We start from the raw sequence: 12,226 nt of genomic DNA on the forward strand, positions 1-12,226 counted from the left end.
AGGCTGATGCTTAACCTGCAGATCCTTGGGTAGTTGGGAACAGGACATCATGCAAGGGAAAGGGATCTGAAATTCTTTCGTTGTCTGCTGCCACTCTGCTTTGCTTTGTCAGTAAGACATTTGGACTCAAAGAATGATGCAGCTTCATGGGCAAGTTATCACCATTCTGAGTGATTGATATAAAGCTCCCCAGTCATTCAGGTCAATGTTTCTGAGTTTTGGAAAATCTTTGTAGCATTTTGCTTGCCTCCACTGGAACCATTTGAGAGTTGAGAAGCCAAGATCTCGTGTGAACAATGTGGCTGAAAAACAATGTTCAGTCCATTTTAATTGTTTTTGCAGGAGCTTTGTCTGAATGCTTGCAGAGCTGGCTTTAAGATGGACAGCAGTTTGACTGGCCAGGCTCATTGGGAAGACAATGCAGTAGAGGAATTGCTGATGGAATTTCTCTCTAATGTTTTTATATGTCACTGGCACTGAGTCCAGGTCTCATTGCAGTCTGATATGGTGACACAAGTTGCTCATTATGCTAGGTCCTTTCTTAAGTTGTGGAAGTCACTACAGTAAAGTGTATTAATTGTGGATATATCAAAGGCTCGTTAGTCATATTCTGCATTGAAGATGGAAATTAGTTGCCTGCATACAAACTGTTCAGTTGTTTGTGTCATTGGCCTTATGGTATTAAGTCCCTTAAACTTTCTAAGGAAAATACCAAAAAAAAGGAATAGATTAAATCAAGCTATTTCTGAACATGACATAATCTGAAAGGACATTTCTTTTTAAAAAGATTTCTCAAGAATGGAACATTGGTGCCTCTCAAAATTGCTCTTGCAGTAACAATCAAAGTAATTAAATTTGACATTTGCGTTGTAATTACGATTATTTTTATAGAATTGCATGGTTTCTGACTGTTTAGAAAAGGGATTCTTTGGGTGTGCTTTTGTTTTAAGAAAAAAAAATCACTTGATTTCAATGATGTCAAAAATTAATACTTTCATTTTGTGTGCTTTAATTTTAAAGTGTGCTGGTAAAATTCCCTGGCTTGAAAGATTTCTGTTGAAAATTACAGAACAGCTGTAGAAGCAGCAATTTTGTTTGTAGACTTGTGGACAGGAGAAAAATGGCATTGAAAGGAATCAATAACAATGAGGTCATTTTATTCTTCTGTATGTGTTCTGTCTTTCAGATTGACAGACATATAACACCATAATCATTTTTTTAAAGAGATTTGAATCTCTCAAGCATTTTAAAAAGAGAACTCAAGATTGAAGTGTGCCCGTATGTGAAGTGGTATAATTTCAATTTTTCTTAGTGTTTTGTTAATCAGATTTTTGAAGCTGAATTCTAAACTAAGTTGATTTACCCACAGCATGTTCTGATTGAACTGGTAAAGTGCTTGTGTGCGAAGGTAAAGGCCAGTCAGCAAATTATTATTTTTTGACCTTTGTTTTATTTTTCCATTCCTTAATCTTCAAGTTACTAACCAATCCTCTGAACTGAGACAGAAGGAAATTAATCCTTCTCCACATTCCTGTTCTTGCTGTTAAACTAGCCACTGGGAAATATGCAAGAGCAAACACTGGTGAGACAGACTGGGTAAGCACTTAGCCTCTGCCCAGGCTATCAAATTAATTGACACAATTGACATTTACTTGTCGAACTATTCAGGTAGATAATTGGCTAAATTAGTAAATTTCTCAATTAAAACAGTAATGCTTCAGATGCAGGCTCCTTCAGGAAAGTTACCCATTTCAGAGATTGGTCATTTTGGCTCTCTTCAGCTCACAGAATATCCTTTATTGTCACATGTACTCCATTGTAGAAGTACATTGAAAAGCTTTTACAATGTCTGCCTCTTGTGGTGCCATCTTGGGTACAAGTACCTGGGGACAAATCATGGATACAAAAGAGGAATAAAAAGTAGTTGCCTTACTTTACAGAGTTTAAAGAGCAGTTAGAAATAAGGCATCATTTAAGGATTGACATTACAGTCAAGTGAAAAAAAAATTATATGAGCTGTGATACTGGAATAAAAAGGGTACTGACATTGTTCCAATGTCACGGTTAATTGTTACCATAATTAACCCTTTATAGCACTAAAATATTTCCGTAATACTCCAAATGTAACCTTTTTAAAACAGAGTTTAGCTCTGCCTACTTTTACCCATTCCCTCTGGGTGACAGCTGATAGGATCAGATCAGTTTTATACTCTATCCAGTTTATAGGGCATGGCATTAAAATGGATCACCGGTTTCCCAATGGATGGGTCATGTTAAAATGGCACCCCATACATTTTCCTAGTTTTTCTTTTATTATTACAGGCAATATTATTTAACTTTTGACCAAAGCTTTTCTGGAAAAGCCAATAGAATTGTAAAACAGATAGAATTGGAAAGGAGTGGCTGTCTGTCCAATGTAAAGAAAAATCAGCTGTGGTATATAACAGCCAGGATTTTTAAAAATTCTTTCATGGGATGTAGATGTCTCTAGCCAGAACATTTTGCTCATCATTAATTCCTTTTGAAAGATGGTGATGACCCACTGTGAACAGCCGCATTTCATCTTCAGTATGTGCATCAATGGTGCTGTAGGAAGGGAGTATCTGGATTTTAACCCAGTGTCACCAAAGGCAACAACAATGTAGTTCCAAGACATGGTGGTTTGGCCATTGAAGGTCAACTTGCACATGGTGAGATGTATCTGCAGTACATCTCCTTCAGCTGGCAGGGGTTGTAGGTTTGGAAATTACTGTTAGAGCAGCTTTAGTAAATTACTGCTTTAATTCATCTTGCACATAGTAGACTCTGCTGTCACTGCATTTGATTGGTGGGATGTTTGTGACGCCTCCTATTCTGAATTGTTAACTAATTCTCCATCACTTTTCCCATCTGGATGTGGCAGGTCAGCAGAGCTTTGATTGGATCCATCGATTATGGAATTTCTTAGCTTCGTCTATTGCATGCGGATTCCACTATTTGGCATGCATGTAGTTTTGTGTTGTAGTTTCACCAGATTGGATCTTAATTTTAGATTTACCTTGTTGCTGCTTCTGCATGCCTTTCTGTGCTTTTCTTTGAAACAGGATTGTTTCCCTGACTTTATGGTAGTGGTAGAGTGAGAAATATGCCAAGCCATGAATTTACAGATTGTGTGGTTGAATAGACTTCTGTCTGCAGTTGGCTCACAACACCTTCAGCTGTTCTTGGTCCAGATCTCCCTTTTTACCTTACAGTTTGGTGAGGGGCCATCAATTGTTTTTATAAAGTAGATGAAATTTGAAATCCCAGGTATTCACTAAAAGAATAAAGCAAGCAGATTCCACAGTAGTAAACAAACAGAAGAAATGTTACAAGACAATAGTCAACAAAACAAACAGTAAATATAAAATAAAACAAAGAAATGTGGATGCTGAAGATCTGAAACATAAACAGAAATTGCTGGTCTCAGCAGATCTGGCTGCTTTAGTGGAGAGAAACTAGAGTTTACATTTTAAGTACAGTGAGTCTTCTTCAGAACGATTCTTGCAGTGTTGCTTCTTACACCCCTCTGCACACTGCACAACCCAGAGAAACAGAGTCTGTCCAACTGCTCTTCTTTCTCTTTAGTTCTATCCTATCGTTTACTTCCTACCCCAGCCCCCTCCCCTTTTTTGCATATAAATAGATGTTTTCCCAGCCACCATCAGTTTTGAGGAAGGGTCACCGGATCCGAAACATTAACTCTGTTTTTTTCCTTCACAGATGCTGCCAGACCTGCTGAGCTTTTCCGGCAACTTCTGTTTTTGTTCCTGATTTACAGCATCAGCAGTTCTTTTGGTTTTTAAACAGGTATCATTGTCAGATTCCCCCACGCAGTAGACCTGACCTAAATCTATCTAACTTAGCAAGGTATTGGTGCCCCTCAAGACTGCGTATGGTATCCCACTTCTCATAATGCATCCAGAAAGAGTATTTCTAATCGAGTAAACTCATTAGCGACTGGAGGTTGTAGACATGCTCGCCGAGCCAGTGTGTTTAATTGCAGATGTTTCATCACCCTGTTAGGTAACATCTTCAGTGCGCCTCTGGTGAAGTGTTGGTGTTCTGTCCCACCTGTTATTTATTTGTCTCGGTTTGATGGGCTGGTTGGCATCACTTCCGGTTCTGTTTTTCAGTGGTTTGTATATCAGGTCCAGTTCAATGTGTTTGTTGATGGCATTCTGGTTGCAATGCCAGGCCTCCAGGAATTCCCTGGCATGTCTCTGTTTGGCTTTTGCGATTATGGATGTGTTGCCCCAGTTGAATTCTTTGTCCATGTGTATTGAGACCAGTGAGACTTGGTCGTGTCTTTAGGTGGCCAGTTGGTGTTTGTGTATCCTTATTGTCAGTTTTCTTCCAGTTTGGCCTATGTAATGTTTCTCACAGTCCTTACTTGCATGAGAACAGGTACTATCACAAAGCCTAAAATAGAAACCACCTATCAACAATCAACAGGCACGGAAAACAGCTGCACAGAACGGTCACAGAATGATAAGGGTTATGATCAAAGATGCCCACAACCACCTCCACAAATACGAGTGGGAAACTGCACACCAAAAAAATACTTTGTACTCCAACGCAACCGACCAAGAATGGGCAACTGCACTGGAACAAGCCATCACCGTACAACAACAAAGGACCAGAACAAAAAAATGAATAGCCCTACAAGGAAAACTATCCAAACTCGCCCACAACAACAATACGGATCAAGAACATCCGGACCAACCACATACAGACACTGAGAAGACCGTCCTAGTACATGGACTGAATTATAATTACAGAGCTATCAAAAAACACTGACTTCCTGGCTGCACTGGAATTGGCACTGAAGAGCGATGGACACTTGTTGGAAATACAGCAGATCATCAGACAGATGATAGTCCTAACACTGAGCAGAACATGTAAGTGGAACACATTCAGCACAGAAGAGCAGAAAGCCCTGGAAAGACTCAAGAAAGACAGAAATATAATTTTACTAGTGGACAAAGGACGTATGACAGTAATTCTTAATAGAGGCCAATACACCGATAAAGCTAACTCACTACTAGCAGATACCGATGCCTACCTACAGTTGGCAATAGACCCAACACAACTGGATTAAAACAACCCTGCTGAAATTACACAACTCGGGAGATATCAGCAAGACAGACGAGCAAAAAGTGAAGCCAGAGGGATCCAACACACCCTGCTTCTACGGACTACCTAAGATACACAAGCCAGGGGTCCCCTCAGACCCATTGTCTCATTACCAGGTACACTAACACATCAATTAGCCAAAGAACTACAACAGAAACTGAAATACTTAGTTGACAACACTACCCACTCCATCCATTCCTCCCAAGAATTCCTCGACATCATCATGGACACCAGAATAGAAAAGGACAAGATAATGATATCCTTCGATGTAACAGCACTATTTACACCCATAAGCATCAACCTAGCCAAAGAGACAATTGTCACACTGCTGGACGAATCAGGAAGGCAGGAACCCTATGACACGAACAGCATCAACAAGGACAACACCCTGAAACTGTTGGATATGTGCCTCACGACCCACTTCACGTTTGATCATATATTCAAACAAATCAACAGAATACCAATGGGATCCCCAATATCAGGACTGATTGCAGAAGTGGTAATGCAAAGGTTAGAACAGACAGTGCTCCCCACTGTACAACCCAAACTCTGGGTCCGCTATGTAGATGAAATCTGTGTGATTATCAAATGCATAAGACTTGAAGAAACCCACCGACACACAAACAACATCCTCACTGGAATAAAAATTCATAAAAGAAGAAGAGAACAATACCGACTACCCTTCCGAGACATAATGGTAGAACGTAAGAACAATGGGAAACTCCAGGCCAGCATATTAGAATGACCACACATACGCACCAGATAATTAATTATCCTAGCAACCAACCCAACACCCATAAATGGAGCTGCACCAAAGCATTATAAAAATAAGCCACAAGACACTGCAGCAACCTGGAATTGCGCAAAGCAGAACAGGAGCACTTAGACAGAGTTTTGGATAGCCAAAAAGCACAATCCACGACAGACCACAACAAGAGGGCACAACATGACCAAACACACTAGTCACCCTACCGTATATCAGAGACATATCAGAGATGACCACAAGACTACTCAGACCCCTAGGTATCAGAGTACCCCATAAACCAACAACCACCCTGCAACAGCTACTGACGAACATAAAGGATCCCACACAACCAATAAAGCTAACGTAATATAAAAATACCACGCAAGGATTGTGAGTAACATTACATAGGCCGAACTGGAAGAAAACTGACAATAAGGATGCATGAACATCAACTAGCCACCAAGAGACACGATCAGTTCTCACTAGTCTCAATAGAAGGACACGAATTTGACTAGGACAACACATCTATAATGGCACAAGCCAAACAGACGTGGCCAGGGAATTCCTGGACGCCTGGTACTCCAATCGGAACTCCACCAACAAACACATTAGACTGGACCCAATATACAAACCACTGAAAAACAGAACCGGAAGTAATGCCAACCACCCCAGCAAACCGAAGCATATAAATAACAACTGGGACAGAACACCAAAACTTCACCGGGGGCGCACTGACGATGTTACCCAGCAGGGTGATGAAACATCTGCAATCAAACACACCGGCTCAGCGAGCAAATCTACAACCTCATCCACAACCCGAGCTACAAATCTTCTCAAAAAAAAAAATCATTAGTGACTTACAGAGCAAACGCCTCATATTAAGCTTTTTTTTTGGTGTTTGATCAAAGTGTATGTTTAAAACAGTTTTTGACGATTTCCATTACATCTCAAGATACTATCATGTTGTCCACCGTGTGGCCTTGCTATGTTGATGTCTATTGTTAGATAATTGATTTTTTTTTAATGCATCAACATTTCCTCAAGTCTCATTCTAATTATATTCCCTGACTGATAAAGCCTGATGGATCATTTTGGATTGCGTGTTAAATAATAGCTTTACCTGGATGTGGTGCCTTGCACCACAAGGTCACCCTGCCGGGTGGAGTTTAATTTCACGCACCAGAAGCCCATTAGTGAAGAAGTAATGGACACTTAGGAAAAAATATATCAAGAAAAGAAAAATATTATACAGTCTCTAAGGCCATAACAGGAAGAAACATGACAGAATGTATAATATCAGATGTATGGTCTGTGTGTGTCGGTGGGGGACTGAATGTAGAGCTCAGTATGGTTAAAGCACAAACTAATGGTTGAACTCTGAGGGTAATGCGTATGATGCAAAAGCTCATGTAATGAATATGCATGAGAAATTGATTACTTTCATCTTTCTGTATATGTGAAGGAAAGCACAGTTCAAGTGCAGAACAGTGATCTTTTTGACTTAACACTTGCCATGATCTTCTGCATCAGTGAATTGAGAAGATGAGACAGCTTATTTGCATAGAAACATCTACATTTATTTGTCAGTACAGTTATTTGCATGTTACAGAATTTCGAGGCATTGCGATGCCTCTGCAGGAATTGTTGACAAGTGCTATGGAGCAGTGACTGGCATAGCTCATAATAACTTGGGATGACTTTGAAAACTGTCAAGCCTGACGGAATGTTGTAAGATGATTTAGGAGATGCTGAGTTGTGCAGTGTTCATGGAAAATCAGGCAGAGGAGCAATATTTTGGGAATCTCTCTAAACAAAAATGTAAACAATGTGGATGGCGAACACTGAAGTAGCTGACAAAGATGGCTATCACTGCCTCTGTGTATGCAAATTGTACTGGTGACTTGGCGTTCACAGCTTGCATCTAGTTTGTGAATCAGCAATATGGTTGTGGCCAGTTTCAGCTCTCACAAGGATATGTCGCACTTAACTAAAGCTTTGGCTGCTGGTATGGTCGATATGGAGAAGCTCCCATCACAGGAGCAAGGTGGAGAAAGCCTTCTTGGTGCAGACAAAGGGTCAGGGTGCCACAACCTCTTTCAGACTTGCTGAGAGAAACTCAGGGAAGCATGAACTGGTTTTCTGTACTCAGTAAGAATGACTGGCTATTTATTATAAATAACTACAGTCAAAATTTCTAACTATATAGCTACGCAATTATGAACCGTTGACCTGTAACTGTATTTGTTAAAACTCTAACCAACTTATAAACTCCCCCTGTATATACATAGACAAATTTGAATTTAACATTGGTTCAGTTCTCCCTGCTGCCCCCATCTTTAGAAAGGAGTCTGGCAGGTTTTTCTCTTGACCTCTTTACACAAGGTGAGCTGTGATTCATAGCTGTTTGCAAAAGCTGCATAATGCTCCTATTTCTACTGCAGCCAGCATTATTATAAAAATACAATTCTAATCTTCTGAATCAATATTCTTTGGCTACACGATTAACCTTCAGTCTAATCTGACTGTCAACTAAATTACAAAAGGACTGCCAATTATCACCACTTTTAGTCATCACCGCCTCGGTCTTTTGGCGAAGATCAAGTGTAAGTTCCAAGTTGTGGGTCATAAGAGGATTTAAAGATCATTGCTGCATTGGATGTTGGAGGATTGTCAGTTGAGCTGAGCTATTCTTGTTGGATCTTTATGCTGGCTTTGGCCTAACACCAATTCAGGGTCCAGCCAATCACAGCTATGACCGCTGCAAGTACCTGTCCCCAGGCAGGGTATCCGGAACACAGTCAGGGTGAATGGGAAGAAGCTGGAGGAAGGTACATCAATCGGATATTCTTTGTGAAGAGAATCGTGGATAAGGGGTGGAAGAACGCACCCAACACTGCCCTCATCCTGTTGGCTACCTTTGTGTGTAGCCGTGTCAAGCTGTTCTTAGAACTTTGATCCACAAGCACCAAATGTCACTACATACTGAGGTTCTATCTGGTGTGGTGAAGGATGGGACTGGTCTCAGCACCACAGAAGGCTCCAAGTAGTTGGACCATTTCATATCGTTTGTCCCTTCTGGAAAAATTTACAAAGAAAAACACCTTTCACCACAAGTCCATCAGGAAGTAGTCAGCACATAGCATCCTCAGGTCCCTGCAGGAAAAGGACAGGGTGAATCCTGTTGTGTTGTCCCCTGAGCAGACTGTCAGTCATTCGGCAGAATGTCTCATTGCCAGAACTTTCCAACAAGCACCAAGATATCGCTTGGCTGCTGGTGAGAAGGGCACTACCTTTAAGATCCTTCATGCACGCCTGGACTCTGTGTGCCACTGCAAGCTGCCCTCAAAGCAGTTGTGGGCAGTAGAGACTGTCTCAAATCTCTTTCAGGAATGTGCCTTTGCAAAGGAAGTCTGGCAAGAGATGCAGTGGTTTTTATCGAGGTTCGTCCCGAGTAGCTCCATGATGCAGAACTCTGTACTCTACAAACATCGACTGCACCTGGAGAACCATCAACAGGGTGAAAAATGCTCTTTGGTCTGCCCAAAACATGTTGGTCTTCTAGTGCAAGGAATTGACATTGACCGAGTGTTGCAGACTGGCCCATTCCAAGTACTACGTGCTGAGGGACGCACTAAAGCTTGGGGCAGCTGCCATGAAGGCACAGTGGGGAAATAACTGTCTAAGGTCTTTCTGTAGAAATCAAATGGGGGTTCGTTCAATTCTCAGATTCCCTCATTGCCTCAATACGTATGTAAATAGTTTTCTGCACGACTGGAAAATGCCTCCATTAGTGCAGGGAAGTCTGAAGGAAGAATAATCATAATTTCACCTTTTGTGGCTGTTGTGCAGTTCCAACAGAAATCACGAGGAGGTAGCCAGTTTATACTCAAATAATCAAAGCATTGGTACTCACAGCCATTAGATACTGAATTGAAACTTCGCAAATTTTTCAGCTCGCTTACAGATGTCTGCTGATATCACATGGTGACCCCTTGAATTTCTAAATTTCATGTTTTCTTTAAAAAAAGTGATATCTCTTTACTGCAGATCGTGGAATAGTGGATAATTCTGGGAAATGTGTATTGTTCATGAGAGAGAAAATCTTCTGCTTAGTTGAGCTCTGAATCAGGTGCTAGAGAAAAAAAATGATGTTGCCAGCGAATTCTTTATTTTCCCATTTAATGAATACAGGATCTCGTTTTCATTAGTCTTTGTTCTCTCTAGATTTCTGTGCCTTGAGGGTACTGGCAAATTACCTTGAGGCTGCTCTTCACGGATGTTAAAGGACTTCAAAGTACATCCTACAACAAAGAGAACTGTTTCCAAGTACATGGCTTACTTGTCACACTCTCTATTTAGACAATTGTAGTGAGTCATCTGTTGGTGCCTCCCCACCTTTTTGCACTTGTCACCTTTGCATTGAAAGGCCTTGCTGCCCAGTTTCTTTCATGATTTTCACACAAAATATTCTCTGCTGCATAAAATGGATAGACTTCTGATGCAGCATATCAGAAAAAGGGACAAAAACCCTGGTAAAGTAGGGAGAAGCTAGCTTCTAATAAATCAATCACTCTGACACTTCAAGTAAGCAGTACCATTGAAGAATCACACAGAAACAAGCCATTCAGTCCCTCAAGTTAGTCTGAGACAACAAGGTGCAGGGCTGGATGAACACAGCAGGTCAAGCAGCATCATAGGAGCAGAGAGGCTGACGTTTCAGGCCTAGACCCTTCATCTTTTTTACATGTGAACCATTTAGTTGTGTTGCATGTTCTCTTCCTGCTCTTTGACTTGTTTTGTCTATTTAAGATATCAAAGGTGGTAATGGAGTGTCCTTAGTTATAATCCAAAGGTTCAGAGGTTCAAAGTATTTATATTTTTTTATTTCAAGGTAGATACTGATAACTTGTAACGACAGAAAATTTCCATTGACTGACGCAAAAGGATCACAAAAATTCCATGTTTTAAGATGTTTAATGTAGCAAGTGCACCAAAGCCGTCATTGTCGAAATATAAGTTACTGGGCAGCTAACACAATGAAATACAGAAAAGTTATTCCCTATAAACACATTACAACTGAAAACAACACGTAACCTTTATAAAGTCATGTATAAAGATCCAAGCTCCTCTGAGCTTTAACAGTATATCTTCTTCCTGCCCCAGCAGGGTCAATCTTATGTCCTTGTGAATCATCCCCTTACTCAACACAATGAACTTAATCAAATGAATTTCTTTAGTTCTTCCCAAACTTACTTTCTTCAAACCGTAGGTCCATCCTCAACAGCCCTCAGTTAGCTGGTTAATTCAAAATAAGGAGCTTTTTCCTGTATGGCACAGGAACACCTGGTCTGAGTCGTTTTCACCAATCTCTTGGTTGTAGTTTGGAAATAGTAGGAAGAGCTGCTTCCTCTCTCATGTGCAGGTATTAAAGATTACACCTTACTTTCTGTATGTTTTTACCAGAAATCCCGTCCCTGCATGCAGATTTTGTCAAAAGTCACATTCCCTTTCCATTTTTCACTATTTTTTTACCTCATTTGTATGATGTGGATGTCACTGGCTGGGTCAGCATTTAGTACCCATCCCTGTTTGCCCTTCTTGATCCACTGCAGTCCATGTGCTGTAGGTAAACGGTGGACCCACAACGCCATTAAGGAGGGATTTTGACCCAGCCACAGTGAAGGGACAGTGATATGATTCCAAGTCAGGACAGTGAGTAGTGTGGAAGGGAAGTTGCAAGCTATGGTGTTCCCATGTATCTGCTGCCCTTGTCTCCTTAAGTGGAAGTTGTCATGGGTTTGGAAGGTGCTGTCGGAGGAGCCTTGGGGTATTTCAACAGTGCATCTTGTAGATTGTACACACAGCTGCTGCTGAACATCTGTGGTGGAGAGAGTGAATGTTTGTGGATGCGCAACCATTCAGCGGGTTGCTTTGTCCCAGATGGTGTTAAGCTTCTTGAGTGTTGTTGGAGCTGCACCCATCCAGGCAAGTGGGGAGTATCCCATTACAGTCCTGAATTGTTCCTTGACGTCGATAGGCTTTGGGGAGATGGGAAATGAGTTACCGCAGCAGGATTTCTAGTTTCAGATGTGCTCTTGTAGCAACTGTATTAAAATGACAAGTCCAGTTCATTTTCTTGTCAATCTATCAACTTGTATCAAAATCCTAGAAATTACTGAATGGTGGCTGTGACAGAGCCATTGACAGGGAGGCACAGAGTGTGTGTAAAAACCCAATGGCAAGCCAAGAACCTGGAATGCCCTCCTTATTGACAGGGACTCTAATTAAATGAAGTTGTGTTACTTAATCAAGATATTTCTACCCTCC

General features: G+C 41.0%; 1 protein-coding gene across 1 annotated transcript in view; it reads left to right on the forward strand.

Moving 5' to 3' along the window:
* The first annotated feature begins 7,840 nt into the window (after nt 1–7,840).
* clstn2a (calsyntenin 2a) overlaps nt 7,841–12,226 on the forward strand; it is a 353,207-nt gene continuing 348,821 nt past the window's right edge. The window contains exon 1 of the mRNA XM_048604120.1: nt 7,841–7,974. Within this exon, the coding sequence (XP_048460077.1) occupies nt 7,841–7,974 (134 nt within the window). The remainder of the gene's footprint in view (nt 7,975–12,226) is intronic.

Source organism: Rhincodon typus, chromosome 13 (genome assembly GCF_021869965.1).
Source record: "Rhincodon typus isolate 14 chromosome 13, sRhiTyp1.1, whole genome shotgun sequence".
NCBI lineage: Eukaryota > Metazoa > Chordata > Chondrichthyes > Orectolobiformes > Rhincodontidae > Rhincodon > Rhincodon typus.